We start from the raw sequence: 21,081 nt of genomic DNA, 5'->3' as shown, positions 1-21,081 counted from the left end.
CTCATGATTCTCGCAATCGTGCTCTTGGAATGGCAAAAGGTTCCAATCTTGCCTTGGTGGTCAACTCCGGTGAAGAAGTGATTCCTCAAGAATCTTATAGGGCATCTTGGAGTATGTCCTATCCGGAAGATTTGCAATGCCACTACCATGATCACATGGCCTTCCATGCAAAATCCTTTTGGGTTGATCCCTCCAAGGCCAAGGAAGACAACATCAAGAGGAACAACAAAAGTGGTTTCACTAGCTTTGGTCCAAAGACAAGATCTTGCTACAATTGTGATGACAAGCGCCACTTCATTGCCGAATGCCCCTATGAAAATAGAGAGCTTCATAATGGAAGGCTCATTCCCAAGGACAAGAGCAAGGACACCAAGGGCAAGTATTCAAAAGCCCCCAACAAGAAGTTCTACAACAACAAGACCAAGAAGGGCAAGAGGCCCTCAAGAGTTGTGCTAGTAACAAGGGAAGAATACTCTTCGATGAAGTTGAAAGTTCTAGTGGTGATGAAGATGAAGAAAGCTCAAAGGAATTGGCCGCCATTGTCACCACCAACATACCCTCTTCATCCCTCTTTGAATCTCCCAATGAGAACCCTCCTATCAAGAATGCACATTGCTTCATGGCAAGGTCCTCCTTGGACACATCTATCGTGCTATCAACTCAAGAAGAGTATACCTCCGGAGATGATGATGTTGATGATGAAGAAGATGCATCTTCCAATGGATTGGTTGCTCTTGCCTCCCTCTCCACTAACTCTTCATCACCAAGTGAATCCCCCAATGAGGTCATCCTTGTGGAGGAAGAAAGTTGCCTCATGGCTAAATCCTCCAAGGTATCATCTCCTAACCCCTCTATGCCTAACATATCTAGTGAACTAGGGGTTGATGATGCTAGTCTAAAAGTGAAACAAGAAATGCTAGATTTTGATGATTTCATTCTCAACCTACAAGGTAACACTAAAAAGCATGTTTCAAACCTCATGATTCGTTTAGCTCAACAAAGTGCTATGCTTGAGAAAAAGGGTCAAATAGAGAGAGAAGACTCTCTCGAAATCCATGCTCTTAAAAATGCTCTTGAGGAATGTCAAGAAACCATATCTTCTCTTGAAGAGAGGTTAGAAAATATTGAAGAGCCTCAAGATAAAATTAACAAGCTCACTAAAGCTAGAGATCTTGCTAGGGCTAAGAATAAAGTGTTTACAAAGGAAAAGGCCCAATTTGGGGTTGATCATGAGAAACTTGTGAAGGATCTAGATGAACTAGACAAAGCTCACAAAGCTTTGAAGAGTGAATACACTCTCCTATCCAAGTCGTTTGAGCAACTTCAAATTAGGCTTGCTTCATATGATGTGCCTAGTTCCTCTACTCCTCTATGTGATCATGCAAACATTGTTGAGGAAAATGCTAGGTTGAAGGATGAACTTGCTAAGGCCTCCTCTCCCCAAAGTAAACTTTCTTTGGATGATCTTTTGAGTAAGCAAAGATCAAACAATGGGAAGGAGGGCCTTGGTTTTAATGCCAAGGCAAAGAAGGCAAACAAGCAAAAGGCCAAGCCCGCACAAGAAAAGAAGAAAGTCGTCACTAATGGTGAAGCCTCCAAGGGCAAAACCATGAATGATGATGATGCGGGAATTGCTAACCCTCACTATGTTTTATTTAAAGATTATTATGGTGATGTTTATGCTAAATATGTTGGCCCATATGATGGTTATGTTGCTTGGTCTATTTGGGTCCCAAAGACCCTTGTTGCTAACAAAAGAGGACCCATTGCAAAATGGGTACCTAAATCCAAGAATTGATCTCATGTAGGACTATGCCGCTGGGAGGTTCAAAATGGGTACTTGATAGTGGATGTACAAGTCATATGACCGGCGGCAAGAACCTCGTCAAGGAGTTGAGGCCTAACATTAATGATATCACCGTCTCCTTTGGCGATAATTCTACATCCGAGGTATTGGGTTTTGGCAAGGTTGTGGTTGCACACAACATTACTCTTGTGGATGTCATGCTTGTCAAAACCCTTGGTTACAATTTGCTTTCCGTTTCCGCCCTTGGCAAGATGGGTTTCGCCGTCTTTATTGATAATGATATTGTGGTCCTCTTGTGGAGCAAGACTCTAAAAGTCGCATTCGTTGGGTATCGCGAACACAACTTGTATGTGGTGGACTTTTCGGGGGCCACCACGTCAAGTGCGATGTGCCTATTCGGAAAGGCGGACGTGGGTTGGTTGTGGCATCGCCGCCTAGCCCATGTCAACATGAGAACTTTGCAAAGTCTTCACAAGGGGAACCATATTGTGGGACTAATGGAAAATGTGTCTTTTGCCAAAGATCGTGTTTGTAGGGCTTGTGTTGAAGGCAAAATGCATGACTCTCCGCATCCAAGCAAGACCATTATCTCTTCCAAGAGGATCTTGGAGCTCCTTCATGTGGATCTCTTTGGTCCCGTTACTCATGCAAGTCTTGGTGCGAAGAAACATTGCTTGGTGATTGTCGATGACTACTCAAGATACACTTGGGTCTACTTTCTCAAGACGAAAGATGAGACTCAACAAATATTCATTGACTTTGCTACCGAGGTGCAACGCCAACACAACCTCCTCATTATGGCAATAAGAAGTGACAACGGCTCCGAGTTCAAGAACTACACACTCAATGATTTTCTTAGTGATGAGGGGATTCGTCATCAATATTCCGCTGCTTACACCCCTCAACAAAATGGTGTTGCGGAGAGGAAGAACCGGACTCTTATGGATATGGCAAGGTCTATGATGGCGGAGTATAAATCCCGCTATAACTTTTGGGCCGAAGCCATCTCCACCGCTTGTCACTCCTCCAACCGGCTCTATCTCCGCAAGGGCTTGAACAAGACTCCATATGAAATACTCACCGGGAACAAGCCTAATATCTCATACTTCAAGGTGTTCGGGTGTAAGTGTTTCTACAAAATCAAAGGAGTTCGTTTATCTAAATTCGCTCCTAAAGCTTTGGAGGGTATATTTGTTGGTTACGGTGCCGAATCTCACACTTATAGAATTTTTGATGTATCCTCCAAGATTATCATTGAATCTTGTAGTGTGAAGTTCGAAGAAAATGATGGCTCCCAAGTGGGGCAAGTTGATGTTTGTGCAGGTGATGAAATACCTCAAGATGCCATAGTAAGAATGGGTGTGGGATTTTTCCGCCCCATTGAGGGACACGGTGTGGCGTCTCGGGAAGAACTATGCTCTACCACGGTGGAGCCCTCATCTTCTCAACATCAACAAACCTTACCTTGTGAAGCAAATGATGCACCAACCCAAGAACAAGAACAAGACTCTCCCTCTTATGTGCAAGATCAAGGACAAGATCAAGGTCAAGATCAACCTATCACTCACAATGCCTCCAATGAGGAACCAATCAACTCTTGCTCTTCTCCAAACATTGTTCAAGATCAAGCACATGAGATTGAGCAACCCCAAGCAATTGAGGAAGCTCAAGTTCAAGGTCAAGACGGGGACCCAAATGATCAAGTTGATCAAGTGACACCTCCAAGGCCTAGAAAGACCAAGGAGGAGATCGAGGCCCGTCGTCTAGCAAGGAGAGATAGGAACCTCGAGCTACGTGGACACACTCATGACAAGGTTCTTGGTGATGTTAGGGCAAAGGTTTCCACAAGAAGGCAATTGGCGAACTTTAGCCATCATCATGCTTATATCTCCTTAGTGGAACCCAAGAAAGTATTTGAAGCCCTTGAAGATTCGGATTGGTTGGAAGCTATGCATGAAGAACTCAACAACTTCAAGCGCAACAAAGTGTGGACTCTAGTAAAGAAGCCTAAGGAGTGCCGCAATGTTATAGGCACTAAATGGATTTTCAAGAACAAGCAAGATGAGTTTGGAAATGTTGTGAGGAACAAGGCAAGATTGGTGGCTCAAGGGTTCTCTCAAGTGGAGGGTATTGACTTTGGAGAAACCTATGCTCCCGTGGCTCGCCTTGAGTCCATTCGTATCCTTCTTGCTTATGCTTCGCATCATAACTTTAAGTTACAACAAATGGATGTGAAAAGTGCTTTTCTTAATGGTCCTTTGCATGAAGAGGTTTATGTTAAGCAACCCCGGGGTTCGAGGATCTCAACTTTCCTAACCATGTCTACAAGCTTGATAAAGCACTTTATGGTCTCAAACAAGCTCCTAGAGCTTGGTACGAGCACCTTAAGGAATTGTTGGTAGACCGTGGGTTTGATGTTGGGCTAATCGACCCCACTCTTTTTACTAAGAGGGTCAATGGGGAGCTTTTCGTTTGCCAATTATATGTTGATGATATTATATTTGGATCTACTAACAAAGCTTTCAATGATGAATTTTCAAAGCTTATGACCGATAGGTTTGAGATGTCTATGATGGGAGAGATGAAGTTCTTCCTTGGTTTTGAGATCAAGCAATTGAGGGAAGGAACCTTCATCAACCAAGCAAAATATCTCCAAGACATGCTCAAGAGGTTCAAGATGACCGAGATGAAGGGTGTGGCCACTCCTATGGTTACCAAATGTCATCTTGCACTAGATCCCAATGGTAAAGAGGTGGATCAAAAGGTATATCGCTCCATGATTGGATCCTTGCTTTACCTTTGTGCATCTAGACCGGATATAGTGTTGAGTGTTGGTGTGTGTGCAAGGTATCAAGCTTCTCCTAAAGAGAGCCACATGATGGCTCTCAAAAGAATCTTTCGATATTTGGTTGATACCCCAAGATATGGTATTTGGTACCCTAAAGGCTCAAGTTTTATTCTCAATGGTTATACCGATGCGGATTGGGCGGGTGATAAGGATGATAGGAAATCAACTTCCGGGGCTTGCCAATTCCTTGGTAGGTCCTTGGTGTGTTGGTCTTCTAAGAAGCAAAATTGTATATCTCTCTCCACCGCCGAAGCCGAATATGTTGCCGCCGCAAGTGGATGCACTCAATTGTTATGGATGAGGCAAACTTTAAAGGAATACGGTGTCATTTGTGACAAAGTGCCTCTATTATGTGACAATGAAAGTGCCATCAAGATTGCCTATAATCCGGTGCAACATTCAAGAACGAAGCATATTGAGATCCGGAATCATTTCATTAGGGATCATGTTGCCCGGGGTGATATTGAGCTTATCTATGTTCCTACCAAAGATCAACTTGCCGATATATTCACGAAGCCTCTTGATGAAGCAAGGTTCTCTTATTTGAGGAATGAGCTAAATATCATTGATTCAAGGAGTATAGCTTGACCATCTTGCAAACACACTTTCGTCTCAAAACTTTATTTGGTTTAGATGTGGGCATGGAAATAGGGGGAGTGCGGTTTAAATTATTGAGCTATCCCTCCCCCATAATGCCAACATTAAGAAATCATTCTCTTTATATCATATGTTGATATGTGAGCTTCAATGATGAGTAGTGGCTTGGACCCAAGATATATCTTCGCGGTGCCATGCCACAACACTCATATATGGTGGTCTAGGCCACCACACTCTTCTTTGTGAAGAGTTGGAGTTATTTGGATCTTATTGCCTCTTATTTGACAACTCCATGTTCTTATGGGAAATCACTCAAGTTTGGCCTTATTTGCTTATATCTTGCAAACTTGAGTGATCATGTACCATTAACGAGTTTGAACCCTCTAAACCTAAGCCTAATCTCTCCAATAAGCCACTTCCATCTTGCTCATTTGTCATGTTTGGTAAAAACTTGGAGTTTGAGGTTTTTCGGTCGGATGATCTAGGGTGCTCCATCTTATTGGTAAATTTGCACCTTATATGTGACATGATGCTTTATTAAGTCATATATGGGTATTGCAAATAACCAACGAAAGATGGGCCGGATTCCGGTGATTACGGAATTTTCCGGAACCCGGATAATCCGGCCCCGAGCCACCCGGAATATCCGGCCCGGCCGGATTATCCGCCCTAAGATAGGGCCGGATTATCCGGCCTGGCAGACCTTGAAAGGGTTGAGGTCGAGGGCGCAAGGGGCAAAACGGTTCGAGAACCTGCCCCCACGCGCCCCTCTCCTCTTTCTCCTCTCAAGGCCGCCGGATCTCCTCCTCCTCGCCGGAGACGCTCCATCCGCCCCCTCTCGGAGTTCTTGGGTGGATCGGGTGGATCTCCTCCCTAGCTACCTTCTCCTCCAAGCGGTTTCCACAATGGATGTGGGTATGATTCACAATCTCTATCCCTAGATGTTGTGTTTTATACGTGCTATTTTCTTGGTGGAATTGGTGTCTAGTTGTTCCAAATCGTGTGTAGTGTACTCCTCTTGCATGCTATGAGGCCGATCTAGTCTTAGACATGTTTTTGATTGGAAATCTGCACATCTCGAAGGGCCGGATTATCCGCCCCCCGAGCCGGCCGGATTATCCGGCCTGGCCGGATTATCCGCCCCCAGGGGACCCCGGATTATCCGGCCTGGAGCTTCATCGCCGCTGCAGTTTGCTTCAATCTGTCATGTCTAGATTTGTACCGACTTATTTGCATGCTTCTCGAGTGTATTACTGTATCTTACATGACTTATGAGCATTACCATCTCTTTGCTACCCGCCTTTGCTTCTCACAGGTGGTGCTTCTCGGGGTGGTCGGAGACGCTCGAGGCATGATCGATCTAGTGACGAGTTTGCACCCAATGCACCTCGCAAGTCGGTCACTTCAAGGAGGAAGAACAAGGAAGTGAGGGAGAACTACAAGGCCATGGATCCTATTTCTTATTCAGCTATCCGCTTGAAGAAGCTGGTATGAAGACGTTCCAAGGGATGAAGAGATAGAGGGCGAGGAGATATTGGTGCATGGAGCAAATGTACATCTACAAGGACATCTATGAACCAATGAAGAATGCGAGACCCATGCAAGCCATTGATGTGGACATTCTAGCTGAGAACAATCATTTTGAAGATGCTATCCGGGTTGTTGGAAGAATGGGCTTGAAAGATATCATGAAGATTCAATGTAACTATAGCCCGGATTTGGTGAAGCAATTCTTTGCCACTTTGGCAATCAAGGCCGATGAGGAACGCACTATGGAATGGATGTACGGCTCCACACCTTGCACTTGCCACTCTGCGCCGCTTTGCTTTGGTATCCTTGGAGTTTCTATTGATGAGGGTCGTCGTCTTCATGGACCTCAACAGGTCGACAAGAATGCTCTTGCAAATCTCTATACCTCGAGTTGGAAGGATTGGTTATACTAAGGGGCTGCTCTCCATATACGATCGGTTGCTCCGGTTCTTTCGGGCAACCATTTGCCCAAGTGGTGGTAACAATGATGCTATCCAGGGAGTTCTTGTGGATCTTATGCACCTCGGCTATAAGTGTGCTCGTGATGGTGATGAGGTGCGGGACTACACTCTTGATATCATGGACTTTATCTTCCATGAGATCCGTGATGCCATGGTCTCCCGGACCACCATACCTTATGCCCCCTACATCCGAGCTTCTCATCAACAACTCTGTGTACGTGAGTGAAGATTTGAGTGGGTATCCGTTAGTGCAGCACCATGTCAAGAAGGCCTACAAGCTCAAGCCGGTCTCTTCGGTATGTACACTGCACCGACTCTTTCATGCATGATGCTCGTTCTAGTGGTGTTGCTCCTGCTCGTCATCCTGATGTCCCGGCTGCGAGGAAGGAAGTGACTCGGCTTAGTTGGTTTCGGCGTCACATCCTTTGCATGAACGTTGAGATTCACAAGGAGAACTATGCGGCTAGCCGTGAGCGTTACGAGATCAAGCATACTCGGGCGGTTATTCTACACAAGCTCGGTGGTGATCAAGGTCCCCCGCCTCGGCCTCCGGCTCACCGGGTTACACTAGGTGGCACTGCGCACGGAGTTCCATGGAGTGATCTTGATGATTGCCTTCAAAGGTCCAACACCTCTCGTCGCTCTCCGGATGCTCCGACAACGATGAAGAGGAAGAAGAAGAAGAAGAGGTGCAAGAGTCCGATGATGATTATGCCTCCGAGTGATTGCCATGGGACGTGTAGCATCGCGCTTGTCCCCTTTTGGCGTCTCGATGCCAAAGGGGAGAAGTGTTCTATTAGGATTCTCCGGGATTTGCATGGTTTGGGCACAAGCATATGCGTTTATCATTCTTATGTTGCTTGTGTTCCCCTTTTAGTTGAACTATTTGGTTTGTTTGTGTGCCGTTCAAAACTATGTGCTATGTGGTGTGAGACATTGTTATGGTTTTCGGATTTCTATTTGTTGAGATCAAGGATATTACATTGTGTGTGATGCTATATCTCCGCATTATATATCTACACATGGGTATGATTTCTTGCTTCCTATCTCAACTTCTTATGTGTCAATGTCTTTTGTTAGAGCTCATGTTGGATATCTCTTATGTTGAGGCACCATACTCCTATGTGTTGTGTATTTGTATTCAAATGCAAATTACTTATATGCACACATGTAGGGGGGTGCCTCTATGTCTTGCCATCATGCTTGTCTCTATTTGTGATTCCTTGGCAAATCCGTATATTGTCATCAAACACCAAAAAGGGGAGATTGAAAGAACATCTCTTGCATTTTGTTTTGTGTGTTTGATGTCAATATATGTGATACACTAATGTTTGATTAAGTGGTACGGGGATTACATAGTTTCATATTTGCGTGTGTTGGATTTGGTCGGTCCGTCAAAAGATAACGGGAAAAGTTTGGCCGGGCCGGATAATCCGGGCCGGATATTCTTGAAATATCCGGCCCCCTGTTTTGGCTAAGTCTTCGAGGAAAAGCAGCTCGGTAGGGGGCCGGACATTTGGCCGGATAATGTCCGGTATTGTTCCGGGGCCGGATTATCCGGGCCGGATATTTTGGAAATATCCGGCCCCCTCGTTTTGGCTAAGGACTGGAGGAAATGTGAATCGGTACATGGGCCGGATAATTGGCCGGACAATGTCACACTTTTGTTCCGTAGGCCGGATTATCCGGGGGGCGGATTATCCGGCCCTACTTACACCGGATTATCCGGCCCCCGGAAGCATCAACGGCTCAATTTCGAGAGGGGTATAAATACCCCCTTCTTCTACCTTGGTTGCTTGCTCAATCATTACACAAGAAATCTGTCAAGCCACCTCCATTAGAGCCACCTCAAGAAAGTCAAGATTCGCAAGATCTCCTTCCTCCCCCAACCAAAGCTCTTGATCTTTGGGGATTCGAAGGAGAAGACACCGATCTACATCCTCACCGAAGCGTTCTTCATTTCCCCCTCTCTTGTTTGAGGGATCTCATGCTAGTGTTCCTATTTGGTTCCCTAGTTGATTTGTTGTTGATGTATTGTTGTTGATTGTTGTATTGTTACAGATTTGGGAGCCTCCAATTTGGTTTTGGATGTGTGCCCCAAGAACTTTGTAAAGGCCCGGTTTCCGCCTCGAGGAAATCCCTTAGTGGAAGTGGGCTAGGCCTTCGTGGCGTTGCTCACGGGAGATCCGAGTGAAGCCTTCGTGGCTGTTGGTTTGGCTTGCGTAGCAACCACACTCCTCCAAACGTAGACGTACCTTCTTGCAAAGGAAGGGAACTACGGGAATCATCTCCGTGTCATCGCGTGCTACACTCTCGGTTACCTCTATCCCACTCTATCTCCTATTGCGTAGCTATACCTTGCTTAGTTGATATCCTTGTCATATAGGTAAATTCACATAGTTGCATATCTAGAGAATTTACCTTTCGTGTCAAGCCTAAATTGAAAAAGAACTAAAAATTGGTTAGCACCTATTCACCCCCCCCCCCTCTAGGTGCGGCATACGATCCTTTCAGGTGGGTCGTTGATGGTTGCGACACTGGATATGCACCAACACCCCCTCCCATATCGACATCGGTGGCGATGGCTCGAAGGCGGAGATCAGGGCCGCTCCACCTCTTTCCCTGAACTCCATCAATGGAAAGCGACAAATCTGACATTCGTATTGCATTAGGATTTTTTGAGGAATTATAGCAGGAGAAAAATCCCACCGTTCATTTTATTACTCCAAAAGGCGGGCGCAAGGTGTACCCCTTTTATTTTCATTTTCACATGATCAAGGTGGTGGGAGCCTATATATAAGGCAACATCACACACCATCTCAGCTTGACCCTAGAAATAGATTACAAGGATAACAAGCCAACAATGGACTTTAAGACGTCTTGATGATTCTCTTGTCCTGCACCCTAGGATGGTCAGGTCTTGCATGAGTTATCTCCAATGGGAGCAAGTGTTCTAGGCAATTCTCCATTTTGTACAAATCAGTTATCTTAAAGCGAAGCTCAATACAAGCTAAATGACAGAGTTCCAGAAGTCGTACATATAGCTATCGCTCCTCAATATCTACCTACATGGGTAGACATACAATAAGACACAAACAAATTGGCGATCAAAACCCCCATGCCACATATAGGAGCAATCAATAAGTTTATTGAGGCAATGGGTAACCAACACAGTAGCCATAAGATATGTTTCTTCTAAGGTGGAACCATAATTAGGTGCAACCATATCCATGATCAGTTACACCCCTACTTATTGATCTCGTTGTCACATACATGAGAAAAAAAGAGTATTAAAGCATAAAGATCCAACCATTGCATTAAGATTCAAGGTTCCCCAATTATCTCCCTATGATGTTTGTCAAAGATTTAAGTCATGGTTTATGTCCTTCCAATGTCCCTCCCCCCTCCCCCCTTCAAATCAACATAGAATAGTTAAACCCTTATATGATACCCTAAGGTGCACATTCACTCATACATAAACACATAATAAATCCATAGAAGATAGCATACATGTATGCAAACATAGAAGTAGAACTATTTCACCATTGCCATTAACACGTTACTACTCAAAACCAGATAGAGTGACAAAATACATCATGGGGAAAATTATTCTACCACACATCATGTTTGCAAAGATCCAAAGAGGTTACGGTGGGGATATGATGGAGAAGTTATTGTAAAAGTTGATGGAGATCAAGAAGACGATAGTCGAAGGGGAGATGCCGCCATAGGTGATTCCGGCGGTGGTTAACATGTAATATCCTTTGATGGCACCCTACAGAGTCGGTGCTTTTTTATTTGTCTCCATGCATAGATGGAAAATTTTCCCGATGTTATATATAGATGATTAATTTAAAGGGGAGAAAAATGTAAGGGTGAAAGAATCAATGTGATCCGACAATAAAGTGGATCTGGGCCAACCACGACGTGTTGCACAACTAAGGGGTAGCGTGCCAGGGGGGCTCAAGCTCTACTACTTGGGTCTCCTGAGACTTTAAACATTGGTTCTATGGAAAAAATGCATTATTGATTTATTACTTACTGATTCTTCTACCAAGAAGCTTTTGTACCTATTGATTTTATTATTATGGATAGGGAGAGTAAAGTCTCGTGTCCTATAATCCTTCAAAGACCTTTCCTTAGAACTACATGTGCCATCATTTAATCAAAAGAAGGAGATGTGAAATTTCAGCAAACATCAAGAATTTCCCTCATGATATGTGCACCTCCTAAATAAAAAGGTATGACACCTAGCTATGTTGGCTACGAAGAAAGTGATTTACGGGAGGCAACCTGATTTTTATTCTCATTTTTTACTTTTTATTGCAACTTATGGGGTTGGTTTTTTTTGTTTCTCGTTTTTGATTCCTTAGTTTTAAAAATGAATTTCCAAGTTTTACCCATTTCGCTACTAATAGATGATTACAAATATACGAGCTGCAGCTTTTTGCGTGTTACTGTGTGCTGTTAAATTCTTTAAAAAAAATCCATGTAGCTCGTAAAAGGATGAAAATTGTACCTTAAGTTTATGTTTTGTTCCTCTGCATGCTTGTAGATTTACCCCTTTTCTGAATTTTCCAAGGGGGATTTCAAAAATCGGTTTGCTGTAGCTGCAGTTTTTTATATGTTATATCTTTAGATACTTAAGTGGATCTTTTATGTTTCAAATTAATTCTTTATGCGTATTTTGATGCTATTTGGATGTAACACTTAAGAAACTCTGTAGATATTTCAAAACCAAATATTTAGCCATTTAATGACATCATCATATCTATCTAATACTATTAACCCCATAGGAAAAAATGGGAGAAGTTTTTGTAGTGATATTTTTCGGAGGGACGGTTCATCCATGAATGGTTCAAACCATAAGCTTGGCGATGACAAGAGAATCCATCTTACACCAACACAAATCAAGGTTTTCAAATGTTCAAACTTTATTTTTTGAGCACTATGAAAAAGTTGTATAAGCTTGAAGTGTCATTGTTTAGTTTTTGTTTAGTGTTGCATCTCTACATATAAAATAAGGACCACCACCAGTAGGTTTATCACATGTTAAATACTATAACTACTGAAATAAAAAAAATTGAAAAGAAATAAAGGGCTATGAAAGAATTTGGGAAGGAAAAAATATTTCCAAAGGTTAAAAGTGTGATTCTTATACTCATGTGAGTATTGTTTTTATTTTAGTATAGAAATTTCTTGCAAGTTTCTTATTTTAGTGATAGGTCTCATTGAACTTAAATTGTAAGAAACATAATTTATCTTTCAACTTGTGAAATTGAGCATCCTAATGAGCAAGTTTGCATTCATAGAAAGTGCTTCTCTAGTTAGTTGATCTCCCAACGAATAACTGAGCAAGACATCAGGCATTTTGCCCAAAATGTCCCACTATTTCAATCCTCTTGACCTACTGAACTCCCTCCACTACAGTTTAATATATGCGCACACAGTTTTTTTAAAATTAATCATTATTTGGTCGATATAGTGGAAATTAGCAAAATATGGTGTTGCCACCTGGTGGCAATGCCCTCCATGGGCTGTCGTTCGTTCATGCTTGTAGATTCATGTTGCATGCAACGTAGTTATGAAAGCTCTTGCCCTAATTACCAACACAACCTGCAAATATACTTACACGGTTGTACCATGCCGCAGTGTTGGGTCGCACCGGTACCGGGAAAAGTGCTCCATAACAGTAGGTGGACCACCAGTCAAAGCATTCCTGACAACACCACTGTGAAGTTAGCAACATAGCGTGTGGTAAGCTCTTTTGCAGCCACCGTGAAAATCAAAATGTGCGAGGCACATGCAACACAACATGCCGTAAGAGCCCCCACCCCATTGCCATATTGTTGTATAAGGGTCATCGAGCTACCTAAGTGCTCCATTGGTAAGAAGGTACGTTTTTTACTCTCTTTTTTAGTTGCATTTTTTAGTATCTGCATTTGCAACTCATATATTTTTTGTTTGTTGGCTTGGCCTTGTTCATCTTCCCTGCCGCGATTGCAGCGTCTACTACCATAGTTTTAGGTATGTCTTCGGAGATCCCATTCTCTCCGGCGTTTGCAACTGTAGTAGCATCTTCTATCTTCCTATTAGTCCATTACAGGTCCATATCAGGTGATGCAAGCGTAGCACCACATCAGCTAGGATTGGAGTCGAATCATTCAAGATGTTTGTGTTCTTATTGTTGGTGGCGCACGAAAGATACGAGGTGTTGTCGCAAAATTATGTGTTCTTACAGGTGGGTTGATTAGCCCGGCGCCGTCCTTCTTTCGTATAATCTCCTCACATAGACAGCTGGAGGAAGCAGGCAAGGTAGAGATAGAAGTTATTTTTTCCAACCATTAGCCAGCACAAGGTTTGGTGTGTTCAGCACCTATTTTTTATGCACGCACTGTGACGGTTTTTTGTTTTCGCATGGTTGAAGTAAAAGAATAAATGAATCTAACGTATAACTTTTGTGGCATATACCTCATATTTTATTTAAAAATATCAGTGGTCAAATTTTCCCTTAAACTACGTACACACCTCTTAAACTGTGATGGATGGAGTATATATGCATGAATCAGCTGTCAACTTGTAATGCGTATGTCAAGGTCAACCAGGAGAGCTTCGAGGTCGTCCCTTCAATGTCAACTTGCACTGTTCTACCAATATATCCGTGGATGCTTGTATATCACGTTGTATCGCTGTGTACTGCGTTTAATAATGTGGAAATTGTTGAAGATGGTAGTCAAATCTCGTGATCGTGATCCGTGCTTAGTTGCTTGTAGTGATCTCTATGTCAGATGGCTTGCATTTCATCATCTCACTATGTAACTGAATCACTTTTTTTTCGAAACACGGTACAGATGTAGACGGTAAGAACTACGTAGGTACACCTTTCTGTGGATGAAGGTACGCCCTATCCTTATGAACACATCAGAGAGACTAAGTACAATAAATTGTTCTAGCATCGACCTGGATGAAATACTGACAAACTTCCCAGCAGCCATGGCCTCCTTCGCCATAAAATATTTAGGTCTGCCTATTTCTCTTGGACGGCTCAAGCGGGCAGATCTTCAACCCTACATTGACAAAGCGGTTGCACGCCTGAACCCTTGGAAAGGCAGATTCCTCAACCGCGCTGGTTGTACCGCTCTGGTTAAGTCGGTGCTCTCCTTTATGCCAATCTTCCTGTTGACGGCCTTGAAGGCAGACAAGGGCGTTCTTAAGACCTTCGCAAAGATCAGTCGAGGCATGCTTTGGGCATGTAAGGAGGCAGTCAACGGAGGGAAGTGTAAGGTCAACTGGCAAAAAGTGTGCCGACCCAAGGAACTTGGCGGTCTTGGGATCCTGGATTTGGAGAAATTCTCTCGTGCCCTAAGGCTCCGCTGGCTTTGGTACGAATGGACTGCCCCAGATAAGCCGTGGGTGGGTTCAGAAACACCAACTGATGCTTCGGATTTGGACCTCTTTAATGCTGCTACTACAGTCACTATCGGCGATGGCGCAAAAGCCTCCTTCTGGTCTTCTTCCTGGCTAAATGGCACCCCACCTAAAGACCTGGCCCCTCTTATATATGTGGTTTCTAAGAGGAAAAATCGGACTGTCCGAGACGCCCTTGAAGGATATAACTGGGTGGCTGACATTTCGGTTGAGGCTTTCACCGTAGAGCATATAGAGCAATACGTTCGTCTTTGGGATCTTCTTTCGGCTGTCCAACTATCTCCAGACACTGAAGACTCCATAGTTTGGACGCTGACTCCCAATGGGTGCTATACGGCCAGCTCTGCATACAAAGCCCAGTTTTTGTCTGCTTTGCCTTGCTCCTTTGGTAACATCGTTTGGAAGACTTGGGCCCCACCAAAATGCCGTTTCTTCGCGTGGCTTGCGGTACAAAACCGCCTCTGGACTGCTGACCGCCTTGCCAAACGAGGTTGGCCACATCAACCTACTTGCCAACTATGCAGATGCTCTCCTGAAACAGCTCGGCACTTGCTCTTCGAATGTCGCTTCTCTAAGAGAATTTGGAATGCCGCGGCTTCCTAGCTGGATTGTCCGGACCTTATCCGCTGCCTCGGTGCGGGAAGATCTAAAGTGATAGACTATTGGCATGCTATCGCTAAACCCCCACCTCCTCTCCCAAAGGTCTACGAACTGCAATCATGCTTATCAGCTGGGAGATTTGGAAAGAGAGAAATGAGAGAGTCTTCAACAACAAATCTTCCTTGCCCTCGATTGTCATGGAGAAGATCAGGGAAGAAGGAAAGGATTGGGTCCTTGCCGGCGCGAAGAACCTGGCGGAGCTTTTAGGCTGACCGTGTTTTGTTTTGTTCCTTTCCGGGCGGGTTTTTCTTTTCCTGCCTTCTCTTTTTCTTTTATGGCTCTTGCCATCCCCTTGTTTGCTTCTCCTATATTAATATAAGGCAAAGGCTTTTTTTGCCCGTTTCAAAAAAAAAAATGAAGTTATCGTTGACGTCTCGTCATCGACGATACGGTATGCAGCTTGCAGAAGATGGAAGGGAAATTTCTTACTGCAATAGTACGCAGTATCTTCAGTGTCAAAACTGGGGAAAATTTTAAAAGGACAAACTTGCAATTGCGTCTCTTCTGTCTACCTGAGCTCCTACCTCTACCATGTTACAGATATGCAAAATATACACTGCCTACACTAACTAGCACCCAAGCGCATCACCAACGTCGTGGGTGAAAAGCCGAGTGCCCTGCGTAGAAGCACACCACACTCGGGCTCAGCAGGCTCCAATACCAATAGCAGCAACGCTCTTTTAAAACATCCACTTGATCTCGTTCAGAAAGGTTACTATGTACTAATCAACTTGGCACCCCGAACGTCCTGTAAAATATAAGGAACTTACAACTGTGCTTGGAGTCGGGCGCTATAAATAGCCGTGCAATCTGTTGTGTAACACTCATCTCATTCTACCCAGCTCACAATGGGAGCCACTAATTTTGCAACTCTTGGGTTCGTTTTCCTCTTGGGTGTTGGATTAGCCAATGCTGTGAGGGTAGCTAGATACTCGGCGTCCCAAGGAATTGGCAGTGGAGAAGGAAGGGGTGGTGGTGACGTGGATGGCATTGGCTCAGGGTCCGGGGCTGGCACGGGGTCTAGCCAGAGTAGTGCGAGTAGTGGTGCTAGCTCACGCAGTGGAGGCGGCGGTGGAGGTGGTGGGAGTAGCCAGTCTAGTGGAGCCGGAAATGGTCGAGGAGCAGGCCAGGGCTCAAGCTCTAGCACGCATAGTGATGGAATTAGTGGTGGCGGCTCTTCTAGCGCAGTCGGTGCTGGCCGTGGTGCTGGCCAAGGAAAAGCCGGAGGCGGTTATGGATCCAGTGGGCACGGATACGGCGGTGGCACTGGCTCCGGCTCTAGCTGGGCTACTAACGTCCTTGGTGGACCAACTCTAGCATCTGCCAACGCTGAAGGCCACGGTGGTGCCATGGGAACGGGAGAAAACGGTGGGAGCGGCGATGGCCAAGGCGCGGGATCTGGCGATGCTGATGCACACCCGTAAATTCTCCACTAATTCAAACTTGGAAGCCCAACTTAGTGTTCCGCTTTGATGCAAGATAATTTCCTTTCATCTTTTTTATTTGTACCCACTTTTGTGCATTGGTTAGTTGCAAATAAAGAGCTTCATATGTATTTCATAAATATATTGTAATGTATTATACCATATATATATTCAGTATACCAACGCTATTACGGTGATCGCCAATTAGTTGTGCTAAGATGAGGATTCTAACATAGGCGTGACTCGAGGAGCTATCCGCTATTTGGATTGGAAGAAAGTCACTCTCTGCAGGCGAGTGGGCGGGATGAATGTACCGCATGTGTGAGTTTTATTCTTATTGTTGCTTTGCTTTTTGTCCGGGTTGTCAAATGTGCATGCCCTTAGTGAATGAGATTTCCTTTTTGTGTCTTGGTGTGCTTGTCGGAGATGCGTATGAACTAAGGGTGTGTTTAATTCATAAAAATGTTGGAGGAAAACCATAGGAATAGGACATTTTCCTTTGGTTTAGGTTTCATAGGGAAATCAAAGAAATTCTACAATCCACTCAAACCTCTTTTTTACATTCCTAGGCACAAATTAAGAACAAGGCAAAGGTCATAAGTTGCATTATAAGGACATATCTTACATTTACATTTATTTTAATCATGATTTAATTATTGTTTTAAAGATTCATGTGTTTTTCCTGTTTCTGCGAATCAAACATCCAATATAGCAAATTCCTATAGTTTTACAACCCTATAGGATTACACATACATTCCTATCACATTTATATGTTTTTCCTATTCCTACGTTTGTGAAATCCTACGAATCAAACAAGCCATGAATGGTGAGCTAATGCTATTGTAGTACATAATCATGAGCCATGTGGCTACCTATCTAATACTATTTTGCTATAGCAATTTTAGTACGGATTATAAAATACACATGTTGGTCTGTTTGATACTTGATTGATGATTGATTTTTCTGGTTAACTTTTTTTATGCAGATTACGGTTTAACTCCACAAACACAAATAGAGCCGGAAAGAGCAAGTAAATTCGGCCCCTTAGGTCCATGGTCTACACTGGTCATGGCGCATGCGGCATGCCAATTGTTGTGGGGAAATCGCATATCTTTGTCATTCCTTCCAGTGGAGGGGACGAGCAATGATTAATAACATGATTTATTGTTTGATTTACTCTTCCGGTTCGTTGGATGGTTTGGCCTTTGAAATGATGATTAACAGGATGTATTCTTTACAGTCTATATCTTTCACATTACTTGGAAATATTCACACACACTATGTTTTCATTTTTGTCTGCAGTATGTTTATATTTACGTCTGCAAATAAAATTTAAAGATTCGTAGCAACACACGTGCATTTAACTAGTTTGAGGCTGAGAATTATACTTCCCTTTTATTGAGTTCCAGATTTACCCCTAAATTTTGCAACGCTTTTTTTATGTAGATTATCCGGTTCCCTAAATTTATCCCTGAATTTCTTTAATTCCCAAGGAGATATTGTATACTTTTCTTAGGCGCATGCGTGACGAACTTTGACCAAAAACTGAAAAAAATCTTATGTTGTAAATAATCAGTATTGATGGATCTTTATTGAACGACACTTTCTAGTGATGTTAATTTTATACCGACGGTTTTTTTTATTTAGAGTAATTCTTGGTTAAAGAACTACATGTGCAAAGTAAGAACGCCTTATTTGTTGGAACAGAGGGGTATGAACTTAAGAAATGATAGGCCCATAGTCGGAGCGTAGTGAAGACCATCCTCAGCTTCGGCCTAGCCTTCCACGCGAGAAATAATTACTTGAGGACAAGGCACTTCGGTTGCTGGGCAGTATTGGAGGCTCTAGAAAAGAAAAAGTTAATCCAAAGGCCCTAGCTCAAATAAAAAAATCGACATGTCCTATGCTTTACTGCAAGAAGTAGTGTTGCGGGTCTTTTTATGCATATATTTCGAGCTATTAGCCTGGAATTTTAATTATTTGTATGGCAGCTTATGCGACATTCCAACTTAGTCTTTCAATTACTGCTTATATACCAACTGGTTAAGTTGCCACGAATTTTAATTTTTTTATGGTCACACATCTAAAGATAGTACACATGAAAGATCACTTGTATCCAAAGAGATAACCACTAATATTTTGAAATTGTAAGAATCTACTTTCCTTAAAATGCAATTTAGTAAAAAAATGTAAATTCAGCATGATATGCATAGAAACTAACAACCCAAAATTTATTTCTTGTTTACGAAGATTCTCCACTTCGCTCGTATCATGCAGATGACTTCAAGTAATAACTTCCATACATATTGTCTCTTATGTGTGTACAAGTTTGTGTGACATTGCTAGGCCTAAGAGTTGATGTATTACACTACAACACACCCTGTTTTAGGCCTTTAGCTGACGGTTCGACATCGTTAGAGAAAATTAAAACCTCACGTGATACTGATAATTTAGAAATCCGTAGCAAACCTCGGGGCTCGTGGTAGAAGATGGGATAAAGGAAGTGGGAAAGCCTGGGGACAAAGATGAGGCATATGAGACAGTCAATCTCTTTGGGGAACATGTGCAAAAAATAAGTTCATTGCGGCTGAAAAATAAGACGAGGCTCCGAATTTTCAAATACTGGAAGGATCAAGCTCATGCAACATCACAGGGTCACTTCCACTCTTTTACCTTCCTTTTCCCAGAAATGCCTTTGATTTTATCACTTGACACCACTAGTTAGGATATTTGTATCACATAACTACAACCAAAGTTTATTTTCACAAAACACCACATTTTATTTAATGGTTTGCGTACAACACATAAATAGATATTAGCCGGTTTAACTAGTAATTTAACAAGTAGTTAGTCCGTTCGAGGCTTTTGGGCTAGGTGGGATTAAACCGAGTAACTTCCACCGACGCCAACAGCAGCCCTAACTTCCTGTCCCCGTGAAAAACCATCAGGAAGGCATGGCCATGTGGTTCTTATAGCGTCCACTCAGGTTTAGCTCAGCACTCAGTGTACATTCGGACGTTAAAAGTAAAAGTAAAGCACATCCACCTCAAAGGCCTGGACCGAAGGGATGAGGAAACTCTCCTTTATAAGCTGGTTACAGCCTCTTCCTGTAGGTGAGATGGGACTAAACCAAGTAGCCTCCACCGACGCCAACAACTGCCCTAACACGTATGCCTGTACGGCTGCACATTGCATGCACTGCATGTTAATTTAAGGAGGCTAACAGCCTAACAGGACGTACAACCTTGATCTATTGAGCATTAAGTTCGAACAATCTTTCTGATGGAATTGGACTCACTACTCGAGTCGACACTCGTTGATCAGAGAATAATCAGAGCCCAAGCTCTGATTTCGTCATGCTACCTCATATCGGGCAAAATCGCTGCGAAGGGTTTATCTAGACGATGCATTGTCAATCGGAATTCATATCAAGTGAGTTGAGTAGTTTGGCAAAACGTGTTCTTTCTAATCTCTGTAAAATATTTGACTTCTATAATCAATTTTTGTTGCGTACGTTCTCCCGACATCTGCCTGATCGGACTACTAATTCCATAAATAGCTCCCTTCTTGTTTGGCGGGTAAAAGATATATGACCCTTGAGTACACAATTTGTCTCCTTCTCGTCGCAGAGCAGCAGTAACTAGTAGAAAACAGGGCTTTAGTCCAAAGATATATGGGCCGCATTAGTCCCGGTTCGAACGGCGGGCGATGCCACCCTCTAGTCTCGGTTCGTTAGAGACCTTTAGTCCTTGTTGGTCATACCAACCGGGACTAAATGCCCATCACTATATATATATACCCTGCCATGCCCAAGTGTGAGCCACACTTAGCTTTTTCACTTCTTAGCACAAGAGGTGTATGTTGTTTTGTTCTCTCTTCTGTTCTTATGCACAAGAAGTGCTCGATGAAATTCCTAAAAGCATTTGCCACTTGAGTTCACACAAAACAAGCCACACTTAATATTTCTTCTCTCTTTTTCCTTCTCGACCGAGGTTAACAATTTTATCCTTTCATCCATCAGTGATAAAATGGATGTGTGTATATATACATCGCTTCACTATTCATGATGTTCTGTAACGGTTTTTAATAAGGTTAATTATATCATGCAGATGAATCGGCAATGGATGTACATTGGCCGACGTTGTCACGAGTTCACTGTGGGCCTGAATTTTTTTATTGGTGTGGCTGAGGAAAACAAAATATTGTCCATGTGTTAACTGTCAGAATAACATAAATCACTCTTCCTCGAAAACCCTTCACACCCACCTGATGCGGTCCGGTTTCATGGCCAACTATAATTGTTGGACCAAGCACGGAGAAAGAGGT

At 43.2% G+C, this 21,081-nt stretch overlaps 1 protein-coding gene across 1 annotated transcript; it reads left to right on the top strand.

Moving 5' to 3' along the window:
* Nucleotides 1-16,179: 16,179 nt before the first annotated feature.
* Nucleotides 16,180-16,755, top strand: LOC124690848 (glycine-rich cell wall structural protein 2-like). The gene has a single exon (XM_047224177.1). It carries the CDS (start codon nt 16,180-16,182, stop codon nt 16,753-16,755), a length of 576 nt encoding a protein of 191 aa, XP_047080133.1.
* Nucleotides 16,756-21,081: the final 4,326 nt, after the last annotated feature.

Source organism: Lolium rigidum, chromosome 2 (assembly GCF_022539505.1).
Source record: "Lolium rigidum isolate FL_2022 chromosome 2, APGP_CSIRO_Lrig_0.1, whole genome shotgun sequence".
Classification (NCBI taxonomy): Eukaryota; Viridiplantae; Streptophyta; class Magnoliopsida; order Poales; family Poaceae; genus Lolium; species Lolium rigidum.
Note: the sequence above shows the minus strand (reverse complement) of the source record. Positions and strands in the feature narration are given on the sequence as shown.

Coding starts and splice junctions, on each gene's coding strand:
- LOC124690848 (XM_047224177.1), top strand. CDS start 16,180: ATGGGAGCCACTAATTTTGCAACTCTTGGGTTCGTTTTCCTCTTGGGT.